A 20,271-nucleotide genomic window follows, 5' to 3' on the forward strand; every position below is an offset into this window, starting at 1 on the left:
TGCTGCACAAGTGTTCATCGACATGACGGCCATGAATTGCTGCACCTGGAAATCAAGTTGAATGGTGCAGTGTCTCTCTCTGTGTGTCTGTTTGTTTGTGTGTGTGTGTGTGTGTGTGTGTGTGTGTGTGTGTGTGTGTGTGTGTGTGTATTGGGGATTCCCACAGAGTAAACTGCTCCAGCTCACACATCCTGCCAACAATATCCTGCAAGTCTTGTTCCACTAGATATAAACTGACCCAGATGTTTGCATGGAAAACTTCTTCAAAAGAGGGAGAAAGACAGAGGGAGTGGAGGAAACGAGAGAGAGAGAGAGCGACAGAGGGAGTGAAGCAAGATAGAGAGAGACAAAGGGAGTGCAGGAAGAGAGAGAGAGAGAGATCAAGAGAGGGGGTTTGAGGGAAGGTCAAGAGTGTTTATGTGCATGTGTTTGTGAATGAAGGAAGGAGTGCATCGGCCGGGAGTGAATCCATTTCATGGAGTGCATTAGTCAAGTATGTAACCTGGAAGGCCGTTGGTTTAATCACAGTGGAATGTTCAAGTTGTGTGTCACACACACACACACACACACACACACATATAGTAAATCAACACTCCATCTTCCACCTCACTGGCTTTCACAGTTTGAAAGTCGAAATGCTGAGCAGCTGAATCACAGATCCGCACCTGAGGGGTTTCTACACACGTCTGGGTGTAATTGTGCTCGAACACCGAGGAGCCTCCTCTTCTTCTTCCCTCCAGCGGTAATGAGAAACTGATTCCAGGTCAGCCAGCCAGCGTCTGTGGGCGGGGTTCACCCGATCTGCGTTCATTCCTGTGTTCTCTAAGGGCGTCATCTGATTGGGCTGTTTGAATATTTGAGCTGGAGTTGCAGATAGGTTAAGAATTCAAAACACAACATGCGTCCGTGACTGTTAACCCTGTTGTAGCCCGAAGTTAAACAAACAACCTGTGAACAGCGTTGACAGCCTTGGAGAACTGCATTCTCAAAGGATCGGCACAACGGCTGTTATCATGGAGGACAGAAGGCGGTTGGCAAATGACATAAACACCTGGCAGTAAGAGAGGAAGGAAGATTAAAGGCCACTTAGCACCACGGTGTGTGAGTTCTTAAGGCAGCAGCAGGTAGATAGATAGATATATTATTCAATATGTAAAATACAAACAGCAACAGCGGTCACAAATACCAGACATACAGTGGAAGAAGTGTTCAGATCTTTTACTTCTCTATATAATGCAGTAAAATAGCAGCAGACAGCTTGCTGTGTAAAGATATAGTGGAGGAATGTGAGGAGTGAATGAAGTCGCCTTCCTTCTATGTATGTGAGGTTGAGAAAAATGGGTTATGTATCATATTATGGTCGATGCACAAGCTGCATTTCAATCTTGTAGCCGGTGGTGGAGGAACACCCTCTATGGGGGGGTGTGAGATGACGAATTGGTCGGAGAAATTAAAATTTAAGTAAAAACATTTAAGAAATGTAGAGGGGGGATCACTCGTTGGTGAAACTGCTCTCAACTCAAAGGCTTATGAAACGTTCTCAGGGGCCCAGCTACACATTTCTTCTTGTGAGGGGACACAAGCCACAACATGTTGGAAATCACTGTTTTCTTCTTTCAAAATGTCTTACATAAAGTCATCCTCTATTTTTATGCAAACTCTTATGAATGCAGTTCAGCTAAAAGTCTTTTAAAAGTAATTTAAAAGAACAGTGTTGGTGAGTAATGTCATTTCACATATTTTTAGATTATAAATGTATTTCGTTTTGTAATGTCGTGCTAATTGAATACAATGGGATTATGTTATAAAAGAAGAGAGGCTGGTAAATGAATGTAATAACTGAGTTGCAGCAGTTCAGTTGTGAGGCAGGCATCCTCCCGGAGTTCTGCTCCGGGGCAGTTACTTAATTCTCAGTCACCACGTAGCCTTTTCAACCACACTTGGACAGACAATGGCTAGAGGACATCCTGCAAACAGTATCTAAAAACACGCCTGACCTTACAAGTTCAGCCGGTTCAACCTAAAAGGCACGAGTCTCTGCTAATGGATCGCACATGGCAGGTGCTGCCAGCGAGAGGAAAAGAGACGAGCGGCACAAAGCCGGGCCGGGTCACCGGCACCGAGCCTGCAGCATCTGATAAGGAAGACCGGGAAACTTTGGTTACAAACGGAGCAGGTCAAGCGACGACCAGATGTCAAGCCGCCACGTCCATCAGGCAGTCAGGCGGGCATCGCGTCAAGCTGTCATGCGAGCCCGAGAGGTCGGCGGCATGAGAGAAAGGGTGGCATGCATGTGAGAACAAAATTAAATTATCCATTCGAGGATACAGTGACGAAGGTTGCTCCAGGTCTATATCGCGTGATGAATAATCACGTTCCAGGTATAGCTCGCTCTCTCGCGGCCAGAATTTGAGAGGACCCGCTTTCCTCAGGTTCATGAAATCCATCTTGATAGAAGACCTCAGGGAGACCTGATGGCTGCAGCCACGAGTCACCAGACATATGAGTTACGAGGACCTGGTACGCCTCACGCAGTAAGAACACCTGGGACTAGAAACACAGCTTTTACGACTTTACTAAAAACAGATTAGCACTTCAGTGGAATTTGAATGGCACTTACCTATGGTATTACTTATGGTATTACTTATGTTATTACTCATGGTATTACTTATGTTATTACTCATGGTATTACTCATGGTATTACTTATGATATTACTATGGTATTACTATGGTATTACTTATGGTATTACTAATAGTATTACTTATGATATTACTATGGTATTACTATGGTATTACTTATGGTATTACTAATAGTATTACTTATGATATTACTATGGTATTACTATGGTATTACATATTACTAATAGTATTACTTATATTACTATGGTATTACTCATGGTATTACTTATGGTATTACTTATGGTATTACTAATAGTATTACTTATGATATTACTATGGTATTACTATGGTATTACTTATGGTATTATTTATGCTATTATTTATGTTATTACTTATGGTATTACTATGGTATTACTCATGGTATTACTCATGGTATTACTCATGGTATTACTTATGGTATTACTAATAGTATTACTTATGATATTACTATGGTATTACTTATGGTATTGCTTATGGTATTACTTATGATATTACTACTTATGGTATTACTCATGGTATTAATTATGATATTATTACTTATGGTATTACTTATGGTATTACTCATGGTATTTTTGTAGTTTGGCTTTCTTGAAGAAATGTTACTTTCTTGATTCTTGTTGTTCTGAGTTTGTACTCGTGGTTAAATTCACTGTAAGTAGCTTTGAATAAAAGCGTCAGCTAAATGACATGTGACGTAACATGCTTTGATATAACAGGCTGTGTTGGAAAGTAACCAATCATTGACTAAAGTGCTGTTTTGAGGTACTCCGTGTATGTTGCTTTACACATCCACCCCGCTACATGTATTGGACAGTTACTTTCTAAATGACTAAAATAACACATTGATCAAAAGGAAACCAGCTTGTGTGTGTCTTGAGGCCCCTTGTCACCTTTCAGGTAAACTGTTCACCCCTTTAACCTTTGATACTTTCCGTATCAGGTTCCTGCTGAGTCTGACACATTTGCATCGCTGTATTGTCCACACACTGATAGATGATTATTTGTTAATAACAAACCAGGTAAAAGTGCCCCTCATCAGTCCCCTGAAATTTACCTATGGATTTAGAGGAATGAAATCTAAACTGTGGGTCTCTTGCCTTCATAAATTAAAATACAAACTCTCTTTTCCCCTAATAGAGAAGCGAACCGGGATCGTGTCCTCCCCGAGAGTCAAGGTGACCGACATGTATCAGCCTCGGGTAACAGAGTGAGGTAAACGAGAGGGACGGATGATTAGGAGGGTTGGTATCCATTGCTCCTGTTTCCTTCACATTTAGCGTCCTTGACACAGGTGTAAAATACTACTGTTACTCTTTGTCTGTTTGGAGGGCTGCACTTACCTCAGATCCACGGCACAGGGCCCGGTGCTCCTTGCAGCAACGCAAGATGTTTATCCCCAACATGATCCTCGGCTCAACCTAATCTCCTGCACGAGACCTTACCTCCTGACCTTTTCACTCTAACCTGGCATAATAATCTATTCCCTTTTGGCCAATTGGAGCTCTTAACTTCCAGACAAATTACCAAACCATTGAAACCACAATCTAGCTCTTGCTGTTAAAAGATTCATTGTTCTAAAAAGTGCCTCATTCAGTCATTGGAAGGCTTCCTCGGGGACGGTGAGGCCGTTTGATGCTTTGATCCCTGACACAAACACAGCCTCACATGTTGTTGATTTATTGGGATCAGAAAGGAGCATCGAGATTCACATACTTTTATTCTAATCGGTTTTACAATTTCTGAACAACAGGTCTTGATATAACAAGTCAAGAAGAACGGTGAGTTATGCTTTGCAGGTGTGTGTCCTCGTAAAACGTCTGCTTCAGTGCTCTGCCAAAAACCACAAGCTGACCTTGCTTAAATCTTTGTAGAGATATAGAAACTGGCAGACGTCCAAAACAAGATAACTTAAGACAGAACGTAGTCTTAGTTTAACCATATTTTATTGTCATCCTGGATTTATTGCAGATGAGAATCATCCAAATGATTTCAAGCATCTCTAGATTAAGAGTACACATACCAGGCCAAATGTTTGAGTTACATTTGAAATACACAAAGAAAAATAAGACCCTTGTGATTACAATATAGTTACCACTCATCAAGTTGGTCTTCTGCCTCTTAGCACCAGGGGGCAATAAAAAATGTGGGAGAGCAGCATCAGAGGTCTGGATGAACAATGGCTTCTTCTTTTTACAGTTTAAAACGTTTTTGTTTATTGTATTGCAATTGTTGTCATTTGATAAATGATCCCCATGTGTAGACATAAAGAAGGCAGACAAAAAAAACATTAATTTTACAATGTTTTCTCAATACAAATCATAATAATCTGCAGGGTTTTCCACCAGACGGACAGGGATATGTTGCTGAGAATGAAGCGTGGTCTCAGTTCTCGTCATGAAAAACAGCAACAATCGTAAAGCCATGGTCTGTCAAGCACATTGCATTCGAGTGAATCACTCACTCTTCACAGTGCAGACAACACAGTGAAAACAGCTCCCTCATTCACAGTAAAACAGAGGAAATCCTCAAGAGCCATTGGTTACAACCAACAAGTATAGGAGCATAAATTAGACACATGCTGCAAGCACAACATATTAAAATAGCTGCTCTTTGTTCATAATAAGTGTAATGATATGCTCCGTGTTTGGGTTTTACCCATCAATTTGGAGGAAAGAAGAGACTTCTTTGTTAAGGCATGTTGGTGCATTGTACCAGCACGTCCACCAGAGGGCGAAGGAGAGCCACAAACTACTGAGACTCACTCCGTCAGAATCCTTTCTGCTTCATATTACATTTCACTTAATCACAATAACAACAATAACAACAATATCCCGTGGAGCTTCTAGTAGAGCCACACTGGATAATTAAAACATCAGAGGATGAGTCTTGGTCCCAATCCAACTCACATGTCATCATTAAAATTGCCTCATCGGCTCAGATGCAAAACAGCAGCCTGGATGTTTTGCATCAGCTTAACATCAACAGGACAATAAAGACATAAGGAGACACAGAGTGAGCTGCACATTTTTTCTGATTATAACATTAAAAATCATAAAAATAACAAAGTAGTGTCCCACAGTCAGGTTATAACGTGAGATGGAGCATTAGGTCTGCAGACTGGTCGGAGAGGTGAGGTCGGGACTGATTTCTGGAAACATTGTATCCCTGCAGGCCGAGAGGTGTGTTTGGTTTGTATACCTAAGCTCGGGTGGGGTGGAGTCAGTGGATGCGAGGCACTGGATGCAGCAGGGTCATGTGCTCAGCGCCGCCGAAAGGCAGACGGCGGGAGCAGTAGTGATGCACCACCTCTGGGATGCTGGCGAACACGCAGCTGATCTGGTCCAGGGTGTAGCCGCTTTCTTTGGTCTGGGCAACAATGATGTGGACGCAGCCTTGGCTCGTCCTGAGTCACACAAAGGACACGGAAGGAGAGAAAATCATTATTTTGTCAAATAGGATGATGCCCTGTGTGACTTTTGCTATACATGAACTATTTGTTGACGTTATCTTTCATGTATATAATTAATCTTGATGTATTCCAGATCCTTTTTTATAGAGGCTCTTCCCTCATGAGGGAGTATCAAACTGCATTGTTCAGCTCTGCTCTGATTTATCTCAATTTGAAAGTGGATTGACTCTAGTTTGACTCTTAAAAACGGAGATTATGACATCAACAACTTTCCTGTGGTGAGTTTACAACTGGACCAAATCCCTCTGAATCCTTTCATAGAGCACAGTATGTGATCAATATGTACAACCTCCGCCCTTCAGGCACCACCCATGCACTTTCAGGCTGCACTCACTTGAGGGCGATGGAGTACTTGCTGCTGTCCGACTCGCTGTTCCTGACCAGGAAGCTGGCCTCTTTGCAAGACTGCAGCTGAAACTCCGCCTCCTGGCGAGTCACGTAGCCATGGTACCAGCTGAGAAAGAGGGTGAGAGAGAGAAGGGTTACATTTTCACCTGCTGCTTATCAGGTCTGGATCCTCATGTCATACACACCTGTTGAGCATGACTCAGACGTAACTCTGAGAACTACGAACAATCTGGAGTGAGGCTTGTATAACGCATAATCAGACATGTTCTGACATTCAAAAGTAATTCATTAATTTAAAAATAGTTTGAGTATTGCAGTTTTAAATATCTAAGTCAGTGGTCGCCAAACCGTCGATCGCGATCGACCGGTCGATCTCGGAGACGTTCCCTGTCGATCTCCAAAATAAAATGAAAATAAATTCAGAAACACATTGTTCCTTGTTTTGGAACATTTTCTGAAGTGTCTTCTGAAATGTTTTCTTCCTGACTGGAAGATCGACGTCAGAAAAGATCTCCGCCTGATTCATGAACGCCTGAAAACGGGTTCGCTTACACAGCCGTGTTCTCAGCTGTGCTCCCTGAAAGAGGGGAACGTACCACTACAGGTGGGGCGCAGGGGGAAATGCAGAAACACCTTTATTGATAACTTCACATATTACAAAAGCTCAAAGTACAAAGACATAAAACTAAGTCATCAATAAATAAATGTTGAAATGCCTGTACCTTCGTGTAAATGTTTAGGTTAAGGCATTAACAGATTACGCCTGCGCATGCGCGACTGCCGAGATTCTTGGCGACTTGCCAGGTTTTACCTCGGTGAGTTCGGCTTTTCTGCTGTTGTCCTTCAAAACAAAAGCTCAACATTGAGGGTTTTTTTCTTGTCTGATAGAGCAATCTGGTTTACTTGAAAGTGATTGCAATTGCATTTATTCTATTATTTGAAAAGGGACAGATGCAGGAGTCACAAATGGTGGTTCTCATATATATTATTATTATAATTATTTAAATCTGAGGACGTCTGTAGAGCTGATGTGAATGTAATCACCAACGGTCTGAATTCAGAACCAGACCCAGATAAGAAAACTTTCATGAATACCAAATTTGCCCCGAAAAAACTCGTCAGTGGAGTTGAGAAAATCACCAAATCAAAGACCAGGAGCTGAATTACTGACAGACAGCTCACAGACGGCCTCAGACTGTCTGTCTGTGATTATGAACTAACTCCAAGCTCACAGGCAGAGTTCAGTCACAGCCATAACACTGACTGGAGTCACATGGCTTGATGGCATTGTGATGAGAGCTGAACTTACATGAGTTGCACTGACTGATCATGTTGTCAGTGTTGTGTTGTAATTGGATTGGATTCAATTTCTTGTCATTGCTAGAGTACAGGTACAGAGGCAACAACATGTAAATAAATACAACATTTATATTGGTAGTTCATCCAGCTGCTCATTGCAAATGTGTTTTTTCTTGTTCATATTGTGTGCGGTGAACAAATATCTTACTTGTTCTATTACACTTAAATTCTGTGTTCTTGGTCACATCAATTTAAACGCTGGACCAAAATGACAATTAGGCCAAATAAAAAGTTGTAAGTCCAGTCTGGACCGTCGTTTTCTCTCAACGCCTCAATCGGTAGATCTTGCCGGTCATGAAGGCAGAGGTCAGGGATCTTGGGCTCAAAAAGGTTGGTGACCACTGATCTAAGTGTTATGCACCCACAGGGTCACCTCTCCTCCTCACCTCTGTTTTTCCAGGGGCAGGCAGGGGTCAACGCAGCAGGCCTCGGGGTCGGGGATGCTGCCGGGGTTGCAGGATGGCGACGGCGTCGTGGGAGAGGACCGCAGGATCTTCTGGGTCCAGCTTTTCTGCCTCAGGTGCTGATGCTGCTGCGGAGGCTGGGCCAGCGGGTGTTGGGGCTGCCTGGTGAGTGTGGGGTGAGGCATCTCCTCTTTGGTTTGGCGTTCAGGGCTGTCAAACTGTGCTGTGGGGAGAAGAGAGACGAGGGAAGATGTCAATTCATGCAAAGAAAAGAAGTGAGTTCAAACTTTGTTCCCGAAGCTTCCTGTAAATATCAAAATATGAAGACATGATGAATCATGCAAGATGTGATTCAATATGCTGTTCTATGTCAGTCTATGCAGCATATGAAATATAAATGTGAGAGCAGGCCTTATTTTGTGGTTTCAACAAAGATACCTCATATGGATTTGAGGTGGGGACGTGGAAGGGTTATATAAATTCGGTCTTTTAGTTACTTTGAAAAGCGTTGCTATATAATTTATAAAAATAAAGAAAAGATTAACTATCTAAAAGTGGCAGAAGCAAACTTTCCTTCTCAGAAAGCTGTGTGTCTGCGATCAAGATGGATGTGGTGTAAAAAACATTGGCTGTACCTGACAGAGTTTTGACGATATGCTCTTTCTTCCACTCCCAGGGCAGCTCGGGCCGCATGACCGCCGTCTTGTCCCCGTCACCACTGCCCTCATACGGGACGTCATATATCTGTAAGGGCACGGGCGCACTGTCCTCCACCGTTGCCTCGCTCGCCTCCACCAGCACACACACCTTCAGCAGGTCCTTGGACCCCCGACGTCTGATTTCTTGCAGGTAGAAAACAAGGGATTCAAGATTCAAACCTGTGCTGGAAAATCAGTATAGAACCAACACGCCTACATACAGGAATGTTGGTAATACGTTAATACATGTGAAATAAGTTGTAAATAAATACATGTTTCAGGGGATAGTTATACGGTTCAATCACTCACAACCTGGCTGCCCAGAAGTCCTTCCTGCGAGGCTTATAACTGATCAATAACACATAGAAAAGTATTTATTCATTTTTGACTGCTTTTAAAGTCTATATAAAAGATCATTCAGGTCAGTAACCTAGGGATTCAGCTGCCTTGCTTATGGAGTCACAGTGACATCAGACTCTTTCTCACTTCCTCGGTATGATTTAAGCCTCATTAAATTGACTCAGTCACATCATCACATCCTCTGAATAATTCTCTGAGGAGGACTGGAAGTAGCAGAGGCACTGATTGAACTGCAATACACCATTTACATTCACAGCAGGCTATTGTTTAACCCTTGTAGTTAAAACAATGGCATGATGGAATGAAAGGTCGGGGGAGCATTTGATTGGCCGACAGACCGCCAGTCTTCCTAGATGCTGGGAAGTTTTGATAAATGATCAGACAGCTCCATATAGGGGGTTACACCGTGAGGAGGTGGGGGGCACTGAGGGCCAACTTCCTTTTTAGAGAATAGTACCAGGAAACAGAGACAGGAAAGAGGAAGCAGGGGCAGGAAACTGCACCTATTGTCCGAAACGCAGCACAGTTGCCACGGTAACCCCGTGGGGTTTGTGCACTCGCAGCTCGGCCTGCAGAGACTAAACATGGTATTCATTCACACAGGGATGACGTGCATGTGGACACGTCAGCTGTACACAGTCTGGGATTCAGGGACTGAATGAAATATGGTGGTCACAGCTGACAGCGAGAAGGCGTGAGAGCACATCGATGACATCGCTGAAGGTCTCACCGGTGATCATCTGCTGGGCATCGTACGGCTCCATGTAGCCATCGTTCTCCCCGACCCTCTCGGCCTCCCTTTGCTCCCTGGTCTTCTGGGCATCAAAGGGATCTGCGTAATCCTCAAGGATGATCACCTGGATTAAAAAACGCGGGAAATTAGTAGGGCTACATTGTTGGGCTAAAAATGTGCCACGCGTATAAAAAGAAAGAAAATGTGATTCCCCAGCTGGGGCAACAATTACTTGTGATGTTTCCAGCAGATACAACTGTAGAGAAGTTGACATGGATGGAGAAAAGTAATAGATAAATGGTTGAATTTTCCAACCTCTGCCCCTCCAAGTGGTAATAATAATAATCATTTATTTTATATAGCGCTTCTCTAGACACTCGAAGTCGCTTTACAGTTCAGAGTCCAGTAGTCATACACACACACAGTCATCCCGGTGGTGGTAAGCTACATCAGTAGCCACAGCTGCCCTGGGGCAGACTGACGGAAGCGTGGCAGCCAATCAGTGCCTACGGCCCCTCCGACCACCACCAACATTCATTCACATCCATATGGTACTAATATCCAACTAAACAAAGACAATAGACCGTTCCAGAGGGAAGAAAATTGCATTTATATAATCGTGTTAAATATAGTGCAGTTTAAAGTAGTGATGCAACTCACTTATTACTAAGAAATGTATCATTTTGTATGTAAAATTAAATATACCCATTATATTTGACCAAAGTCCCAAACCCAAAGATATTCAATATATCATGATATGGTGCATAGAAAGACTTTGATATGTTTTCATTTAATCAATTATTAAAATAGCTGCCAAATAAATTATGACCAACCGATCGATAAATGATCTCAGCTGTAGTTTAAAATGATGGTTGTTGTCGACATCAGACAGAAATAGAACCTAGTCAGCCAGAATGATACCTGTCATAAGATATAGCTATATTGAGTGTAGTGTATTACTACTGCACTTTGGCATGACCTTTTCCTCGGGGACAATGGAAATCAGCCTTGCGGCTGTAATTGGGTGCATTTACATTTTTTATTTAAAGTGTTCATCACATTGTCCCTGTTGAACAAATAAAAACTTGAAACTTGAAACTTGGTTTTAATCCCACTCTCTTCACATTCATATCTGACTGGTCACCGCCTCTATTCCGCGACCCCGGTGCAGCCCGACCGGCTCGTCATCTTATCAGTGCCATATATCGTCTTGTTTGCTTTACGAGCCACTGACCATGACACAAAGGTGTAAAGTGAAGTTGTCTCCCTCCAATCACTTGCAGTCGTGTTGCCGTGACAAACAGACGTGGGCATTAGTTAGTGTTTGAATAACGCAGCAGATTGAAACTCAGATAGTTGTTCAGAGCGGTTTCGATACAGACGAACACAGATTCATATGCAGCATGTTACACATCCACCTCTTGTGGAGTAACATCACATTCATTCATAAAAAGGAGCATAAGACACAACAATAAACCTGGCGACTGCACTGGAGATGAAAAACAGGGATTTTACTCCCTTCCTGAAATATAAGACTCCCATTTTATTCTTTCTCTCTTTTGTGTGTCTTTTCTCATCACCCCTTCTCCACTATCACGAACCCTGACTTCACTATCTTTCTCCTTTTTTTGTGTCAAAGCCGAGCTGGAGGGGACTCGGGTTAGCGCCTTTGTGTCAAATAACACAATGCTTTTTACAACATGATAGCCTTCTTCACCAGGGGGGCTGAATCCAGTGAAAGAGGGGGATGAGGCGGCAGAAGGAGGGGTGAGAGAAGAGGGGAAACTGGGCCAGATTACATACAGGAAGGTAAGGCCTCATGTCCGACCACAGCTTTGTATCCAAGGCGAGGTCGGCGGGTGTAAAGGTGAAGGGTGGAGAGGAAGAGAAAGAGAGATAGAAAGACGGACTGGGAGGAGGCACAATGTAGTGGAGACAAAGGGGAGGGAGAAACTGAAACAATGATATCAATTTCCACAGCTTGGACTGGATCAGTGCTATGTTAAGTCAACAACAGTATTGATGACACCATGCTCAGAGAATGCTGCCACCGATTATGCATGAATTAATAAATGGAATTATGCAAACATCAGAAATCAGTCAGTGTTGGTTTGATTAAGTAAAATATACCACACTGTAAACATATTAGAAGTAAAATTATAGGTTGTGGAGCCATAACAAAATGTACTTGACAGAATGATTACTGCCATTGTTATGGTGTCATTATATTAGATAATGAGATGATTATCAGTCGTGGAAGAAGTAATGAGATCGTTTACTGGAGAAAAAAAAGTAGCAAGACCACAATCTAAAAATACTTAGATAACAGGTAAAAGTATACTTATTATGCAGAGTGGCGCATAAATTATAATGGCTGCTGATCATTAATGTTGCTGCATGCTGCTGAATGTGTAGATAATTAGAATGACTACATACTGCCGGGCAGCTTCATTTTACACATCAGTTATGGTTAATAAATATATTATATGTGGTCATAATAATCCCAAACTGTAAAGTAACCAATAAGTAAAACGGTGGATTAGAAGTAATATAAGTGTATCAGGTATAGCAGAGAATGAAAATAATAAAATACAAGTATAGTTTGTACTAAAGGAGCTTTTGAGTCAAAGTACTGATGTATTAACATGTCAGAGAGAAAGCTAATTTTACATTAGTGCTATGATTGCTGGAGTAAATCTTAATATTGTATAATGTGCACTAATCATTTAACATCATAATCCTAAATAGTTTTCAGATAAATTAAGCCAATACAATGTGTCCTTCTGAAATATAATTTGAATATATAAAATGGAAATACGCATCATTGCACTGCAGTGCAATAGACTAGAAAATAAGCTTGTGGGGAAACAAATTGTACATTTATTTAGTTTCCTGCAAAATTACGGTCAGCTGTGATATCAACAACAAAACTCAAATCTCAGAGTATGGGATGCATCGGCCACTCACCGTCTCGGTATTGCACTGGCCTGGTTTCTCTGCTTCGGGTACCACTTGATTGGTGATGGTGGCGCTGTTGAAGTTGGGGCTTTTGTCCTGTTTGTCCACTCGGATCAGCCGGCTGATGAACGCGTTGGCAGATGGAGAGCTTTTCGGGGGTCGGTGCTGCTCCTCAAACACCGGCAGCGCTTTGGAGTTCTTGCGACTTTTTCCAGACAGGAGGTTCTCCCAAACTGTGCCATCTTTCGGGGAGATGGCACCACTTCTACTCAACTCTGTGGCGGAGTTCTTCCGGTTTCTTCCGGACAGGAGAGACCCGACTCCTCCGCCCGTGGTGTCCCCAGAGGAGTTCTTCCGATGACCCGATTTGGAGCCCGATGTTTTGGTACCGATGCTGGCCACCAGCCCGGCTTTATTGGCTCGAGGTTGTGAGCCCGATTCGGAGGCTGAGCGGATCCTGTCGGCACCATTCTTCAGGTTGATGGGGAACTCCTTGAACCACTTTGCCATGGTGACTCGGTTGGAAACCAGTACAGCTCTCTGCCTGCTGCGACGCCTCTTTGCGCCATACACCACAGGGCGCCAGAGACGCACCTTTAGAAATCACAGTCTCTCCAACAAAAGGCTTCCGTTGCTTTATTCTATGTGTCGACGAAAGGATCTCCACACTTCAGTTTAAGGCATGTCATAAATGCGTTCAAAAGTCAATGGTTATATTCTTAAACCTTTAAACAAAAAAAGTTTGGAAGTAATCAGGTTGCATGCTTATTTGGCAAAATAAAGAATCAAATACCCCATTTGTGGTTTTCCTACACCTGTTTCTTCTTCTGCAGAGAAATAGTTCATTCCCGTTGAAAGGAAAGATGACTTCGGAGTGGGAACTCCCGAAGGAAGGAAAAGTTCTTCTTGCTTCTGATTTGTGGTCTCATTCCCAGAGTGGCTTATCTGGTCTTTCACAACCTTCTTCTGTCGCAATGGGGCTCCTGACTGCGCCTGTAGTATAGAGGGGAGGGGGTATCTGAAGTTAAGAGGGGCGGCAGGACAGGATGGGCGGTGATAAGCTTTTAACGAGAAAAACCTTTTGGGGACTTTAGGCTGAATACGTAAAACCTCATCCACCGAGGATATCGACCTTCCTTATTAGTTGGCTTTATGATTAATGTAGCTTCTGTTTTAACTACAATTGTATAATACATGTATACATCAAAATGGCTGTTATTCAAATGTTAAGTATAAATACAAAAATATATATTGGCTTTTTAAAATGTTGGTATTTCAATACATTTGATTAGGCTCTGAAATGTTAAACATCTGTACATAGAAGCTTACTAGCTTAATGCTGGATGTTAATTACATATTAATCACAATACCCCTCCGCATTGTGTTTAATTGGCTGTCTAATTAATGTCCATTCCTACTAAATTCGGGTATGGTTGGGAAATGGTCTGTTCTGAGCTGCTCCACATATACCAGTGAAAGGTATGACACATATTCTACCAATTTAGAATAATGCTGTTGACGAAAGTAATACAGATAGTTCTTTTAAAAAATAACGATTTAATGGTATATACTAAACAACACAATCCGTGTTTGAATCTTTATATTGCGTAATGCTTTTTATTCTGACGAAGCAGACACATGGACTCCCCCATGTTCGCGATGAGATGTAACCTTCCATGGTGCGCGATACTCCTGCTTGTCCCTCTTTGTCCGGTGCGACAGTAGGCCATGATAATTATGGCAAAAATTTGCGTTTTTGAATGAATTATAGTTGAATGGTGGATCAACAAGCATACACCGTGTGAGGACTGGTTTCTGGCAATGACACACCAGAGAGTTTCAATTTAAAGGACAGCACAGCAACGGAGAAAGGGTACAGTTTGCTTCCAAGACAGTCTGCAAGATGGTTAGCTATCTTCAGTGGCATGCTAACGTTAGCTAGCAAGCTAATGTTAGCATATAGTAAACAACAGTTGTCAAAACATGATAAATTGCTTTATCGTATGAATGATGTGATACGTGGAATTGACTGCACCATTTTTTCCACATATGTCTGTAGCGAGGCCAATCACAGTTTCGGATTAATGTCCCGGTGTTGCCGCTACTTGTTTAAACCTCAACGCTGCTAGCAAACCACACATTGAGTAACGTGGCTAGCGAGTGAGCCGCGGCAGAGGCTAGCTGGTGGACTTCTCCGCTACACATCTGTAAGTGATCATTCAGAGAGGGAGGTGGGGGAGCTCTGGAACTTGCTCGCGCCGGCAGCCAAGCCCAGGGAGCGAGCGACCCGTTTCACTCGCATCTGGTTTGCAACGGGGCGAACTGGCGCTAAATAACGTGAAGCAGCTGAGCTTCACCTGGCGAGGATTTGGTGACCAAATCCCGGCGTGACAGACGCCGTGGCGAAAGATCGGCAGCAGCAAAGCAGTTCGCAGACCTGGGCCGGCGTTATAATCTATAATATACGTGGTACTAACTGCTGTGAGGATAACCATTTTAACGGGATTGACATGACCTGAAGCCAGATTCCACCTACTTTTGGCTTATAGCCTTCAAGACGTCGTTATTTTTGTAACTTTTTTTTCTTGCCCATGAACGGTGATATGCCATTTCACCGACAGTCATATTAGCTAATGGCTGCCGAATCGGGGAGACTACTGGCGGGACAAGGAAAACGAAACAAAGGTAGGAATAAATTTCACCCATCTCCCAATCAGACCGGAATCATCCATTACTCGCTGCAAAGGGCTGCACTGGTGCTGTGAGCGAATCCCCCCTCGCCCCCTCCCCATGTGTACACTTCACGGCTGTTTCTCTCAGAGTGGATCTGTGAACGGAGTTCATGTCTATCTTGCTATAAATGTACCTTCAACCTTCCTCGTTCTCATGTCCTCGTCTTTTCCTGTCTCGCTCATTGACCTCTTCTGCCTCTCTTTGCGGCCAATTTCCCTCTCGCCAGGGTCACTTGGTCTGCCTGGGTCATTTGCTATGCACAGCTTCATAACCTTGGTGATGGTAGCGCCTGGATGTTCAGCATCTTGTCCTCATGCCAGTCTCTGTCCCATCATTGAATCCATCTCAACTGTTGGACTGGAAAAAGAGGCCCTAGGTCTAATGCTGCTCCACTCTGTCACTCAGGGGTATTGGCCAATCCAAATGTGATAGTGCGCTTGATTGGTGGTGGACCAATAGCATGAGACACGGAATCCTATTTTTGTCATAACTAATAATCCATTTCTCCCTTTCGACCCTTTCCCTCCATATTTCAATCTTTCAGCTTCACAGATGAAGAGCCCGGAGAAAAAGAAGGCGAGGAAGTCCACCAGCCAGGTAATAGTTGTTTTTGGAAATCTGATTCCATTGCTAGATTTAAAAAAAATTTAAATGATAAGTGGACTGCGAAGTGATCGAGTCTTGAAAAGGCAACAACAAAAAAGTAATATTCTGTGTTTTTGTTCTCCTTTTTGTTTTAGGCGGCAGGATTCTCCCACCTCACGGAGTTTGCACCCCCTCCCACCCCCATGGTGGACCACCTGGTCGCCTCCAACCCCTTCGACGATGACTTTACGCCCCCATCCCGACCTACTGGAACAGGTGGACCAAGTACTGCGCCATTTCTTCCCAGCCCGAGTGGAGGAGGTGGGTATGTCCCTGGGAGCAGAATGGGCGTAGGCATGGGCTTCATGGGAGGCCCAGCAGGACCAGGTGGCGGCCAACCCGGACGGAGGCCACCGTTCGGACCTCCATCGAACGCCGGTCCTCACCACCAGCTCGGCTTTGGAGGAATGCCTGGCTTTGGAGCTGGCGGAGGGGGCGGCGGTGGGGGAGGTGGAGGGGGTGGATTCCCCCCTGGTGGCCCTTCTCAGTTTAACATGCCACCAAACTTTAGCCCACCCATGCACCCCGGGCCAGGATTCAATCCCATGTTGTCTCCAGGGGCTATGGGAGGCCCTGGGGGAGGGGGGCCACCGCACCCTAGGTTTGGCATGCCTCCACAGCAGCAACACGGACAGGGTGGACACCCATTCAATAGCCCACCGTTACCTGGTGGCGGAGGTCCCAGAGGGCCCCCACATGGCCCCCTGCCTCCCATGGGAGGAGGCATGGGTCCTGGGATGAACATGATGGGTGGCATGGGCGGTGGCCCCGGAGGCAACATGGTGGGTGGGTTACCTGGTATGCCACCTCAAGGACAGTTCCCTCCTTCACAGGATGGGCCTTACCCTGGCCCCAGTCCACCGGGGCCAGGCAATGAGGATGTAAAAAACTTTGGTGGAGGAGGGCCTCCGTCTGGGCCGCAGCAGCAGCAACAACAACAGCAGCAGCAACAACAACAACAGCAGCAACAACAACAGCAGCAACAACAACAACAACAGCAGCTTAGCCTAAATCCTAACGGCCCTTCTCCTAATAATACCCCTCCTGGCCCTCCTTCAAACTCTGGTCCACCGCAGCCTGGAGGAGGCTTCCCTGGCCACCCGGATGTCCAGCAGCCCAATTCCAATACACCTGGTCAGCCTCCCTCAGCGCCGCCACAGCCTAATCCCAACTCTTCTCCTACTGGTCCCCTGAATGGATCAGGCCAGCCACAGCATCCACCGCCCAGTCAGCTACAGCCCTCCAGCAACGCAAATACTCCCAGCTCTAACAACTCAACCCAGCAGCAACAATCCACCCCACCAAACTCCGCCCCTGGCTCAACGCCATACAACCAGCAGAACAACACTCCTGGTTCTGGTGGTCCCATGGCAAATGTGGCCCCCAACTCGGGTCAGAACAGCATGACCAACAACAACGGAGGCAACACTCCTGGCAGCAACCCCAACCCCCCCTCTAACTCCACTTCGACCCCGAACACCCAGTCTCCCCTGCCCCCTGGTCCCGCGGCCCCCTCGACCGGGCCTGGCACCGGCCCCGGAAAACTCGGCGGCCCCGGGATGGTGTTCCCTTGTGGCCTCTGCATGGCGGAGGTGCACGACGATCAGGACGCCATACTGTGCGAGGCGTCGTGCCAGCGCTGGTTCCACCGTGACTGCACAGGCCTGACCGAGCCGGCGTACGGGCTGCTGACCCGGGAGAGCGCCGCCGTGTGGGCCTGCGACTTCTGCATCAAGACCAAGGACATCCAGGCCGTGTTTGTGCGCCAGGGATTAGGCCAGCTGGTGGCAGCTAATGAGAGTTGAGGAGTGGATGACAACGGAGAAGCGTGGAGGAGCAGCAGGACAAACGGAGACCGTCTTTGCTTCGATCTCACTGAATGACCTGTGTCACGTCAGCTACTCGCCCGGACGAGCCCTTTACTTGTTCACTACACAGAGAAACACACTCATTGACATTCATGCTTGTATACAGCACTTTGAGTGACTCTTGGTCAATTATTTTTCTTTCCTCCGCCGCCCCCCCCCCAAACGAGTCAAAAACATGATGAATGTTAATCTACACAGTCCTTCAGACATCTAGCCTGCCAACCAGCAAAGCACTGACACCAACACACTACCTCACACACTTTGTGACTGACTGGCACGGACACTCCCGCAAAGGCTGACTCGCCCCGCTGGCACCGCTGGAGTAGGAAGACGTTTCAAAACCACGTTTGGCGGAGAGCGCGATGTTGAAAAATGTCCCCAGTGTGTATTGAGACCATGACTTCAATCATCAGTGTTATTCTCCATTTTTCTTGGCTTTAAATTAAAATGTACGTGATGATAAAAAAAATCTTTAGCAAATGGAGAGAACAAAATTTAAAGCGTGAATGGAAATCTGAAAGGGATTTGGGTTTTATTCATGAATTGATTCAAAGCTTTATTTGCCATCAGAATGCTTCATTTTATCACATTGTCTTTTTACTGCATTTGAAAGAAAATCGAGAAACTACATTATTATATTGCAGCGCTCAGTTGTGTGTTATGTGAAACAAAATAACGGGATCGGGGGGGTACATATATTTCTTTCAATTATATTTTCAATTCCACAACACACACATACAAACACTTTGACCACGTACATCTGTCAATTGATACCCAGTGCTGATTAATCCAAAGGAGTCCCGGCCGAGATTTAATCCACTTCAAACCCAAGTTGTAAATATTAGGACAAAACAATTGTCTGGAACTTCCATCGCTTGTGTCCAAGCCACAGAGTTGACCAATGAGCAAAAGACTAAGTTAAACATATGTGTCTTGGTTGTATACAGTATGATGTTTTGGTTTTTATACCGTACATTTGAGTCAACCATTTATTCTGATCTCTGCAGTACACATGAATTGTGAAGTCAGTGCTTTTGGACGGTGTTGGCAAAGAAAGTAGTGACATCGCGTCATCAGATTTGCATAGTCCTTTAAAAAATAAAGACAAAAATACAAAAAGAAGAAGACAAAATATGAGTCTGGGAGGGGGGTGCATGGGAACCAATGCAGTTGCTGTCTGATCTGTTCATGTTTATATGCTGGCCTCTGCGCTGCAACAGGCCTTGAAGTAGACCAAATAACTTAAGAGCGAACAATATCCATTTTTCACGTTTCTGTCACGGTATAAGGTGTTTATAACTATTCTTCCCTCCTTCTCTCTTTACTTTTCTTTATTCAATGTCCAAGTTGCCTTTAATTTTCTTGCTCTCAGCTGTTCCTTTATATTTTGTATTGGTATCTGTGCTGTGCTCTTGCTCTGCTCTGGCGCCTCCTGGTGGAACCTGGAGGCGCCAGTGAGTCCCACACCAGGTGGGGAGGGGAAAGGTACTGAACTCTGAAGTAAAGACAGAATTTTTTTTGTATTGTCCATGTCTGTTTTTATTCCCTTTTTTATTTTTTGCTTATTGTTGTATTAAAATGAGGGTTGAAAAACCCAATGAAACAGTTAACAATGTAATTTATTTGTTCTAAAGCTCAGTTACAACTACATATTTGAATGAACTATTTAGCTAAAATCTCGATGAGGTCATCAACAGAGATTTACTTTAAGCTTTGAAATGTAGGTCAAACTTAATGTTATGGGTCCATACATTCTTAATGTCCTATTCATTTCCATGTAAGTTTACTGAAAAGAATAATATGTTTGAGACTAATTAAAGGTAAAATTGATACACAACACATTAACTCCAATACAGATGATGAAATATAATGAACTAGAGAATTATATTTAGGCCACAGCCTCAAGATGCACAAATATAGACAATCTGTCAAGAAGCAAACAATTTCATGCGTAGTGAATAGTAATGATTATCATTATAATTTCATTTGTTTTTAAATGGAGCTCTTCTCCGTTATTTATGCTTGTAATTTGTACAAA

General features: G+C 44.1%; 2 protein-coding genes across 2 annotated transcripts; one reads left to right on the forward strand and one right to left on the reverse strand.

Annotated features, from left to right (window-relative positions):
• Nucleotides 1-4,358: 4,358 nt before the first annotated feature.
• Nucleotides 4,359-13,922, reverse strand: LOC130193090 (SH2 domain-containing adapter protein E-like). The gene is made up of 6 exons (XM_056413432.1): nt 12,997-13,922; nt 10,027-10,153; nt 8,874-9,080; nt 8,221-8,461; nt 6,462-6,581; nt 4,359-6,061 (listed from the first exon to the last, which is right to left on the reverse strand). Exons 1-6 carry the CDS (start codon nt 13,495-13,497, stop codon nt 5,878-5,880), a joined length of 1,380 nt encoding a protein of 459 aa, XP_056269407.1. The 5' UTR covers nt 13,498-13,922; the 3' UTR covers nt 4,359-5,877.
• Nucleotides 13,923-14,691: 769 nt separating this feature from the next.
• On the forward strand, nt 14,692-19,846 carry pygo2 (pygopus homolog 2 (Drosophila)). The gene is made up of 3 exons (XM_056413378.1): nt 14,692-15,672; nt 16,265-16,317; nt 16,461-19,846. The coding sequence occupies exons 1-3, from the start codon at nt 15,621-15,623 to the stop codon at nt 18,168-18,170; spliced, it is 1,815 nt and encodes a 604-aa protein (XP_056269353.1). The 5' UTR covers nt 14,692-15,620; the 3' UTR covers nt 18,171-19,846.
• The last annotated feature ends 425 nt before the right edge of the window (nt 19,847-20,271 follow it).

Source organism: Pseudoliparis swirei, chromosome 1, assembly GCF_029220125.1.
Source record: "Pseudoliparis swirei isolate HS2019 ecotype Mariana Trench chromosome 1, NWPU_hadal_v1, whole genome shotgun sequence".
In the NCBI taxonomy this organism is placed as follows: Eukaryota; Metazoa; Chordata; class Actinopteri; order Perciformes; family Liparidae; genus Pseudoliparis; species Pseudoliparis swirei.

Excerpts from the sequence above, each read along its gene's own strand:
- LOC130193090 (XM_056413432.1), bottom strand. The coding sequence starts at position 13,497 with ATGGCAAAGTGGTTCAAGGAGTTCCCCATCAACCTGAAGAATGGTGCC. Across the intron at positions 10,154-12,996 it reads GCCAGTGCAATACCGAGACG|GTGATCATCCTTGAGGATTA; the intron begins GTGAGTGGCCGA and ends TTTTTAATCCAG. Across the intron at positions 6,582-8,220 it reads CTGCCCCTGGAAAAACAGAG|CTGGTACCATGGCTACGTGA; the intron begins GTGAGGAGGAGA and ends CCTCTTTCTCAG.
- pygo2 (XM_056413378.1), top strand. The coding sequence starts at position 15,621 with ATGGCTGCCGAATCGGGGAGACTACTGGCGGGACAAGGAAAACGAAAC. Across the intron at positions 15,673-16,264 it reads ACAAGGAAAACGAAACAAAG|CTTCACAGATGAAGAGCCCG; the intron begins GTAGGAATAAAT and ends TCAATCTTTCAG. Across the intron at positions 16,318-16,460 it reads CGAGGAAGTCCACCAGCCAG|GCGGCAGGATTCTCCCACCT; the intron begins GTAATAGTTGTT and ends TTTTTGTTTTAG.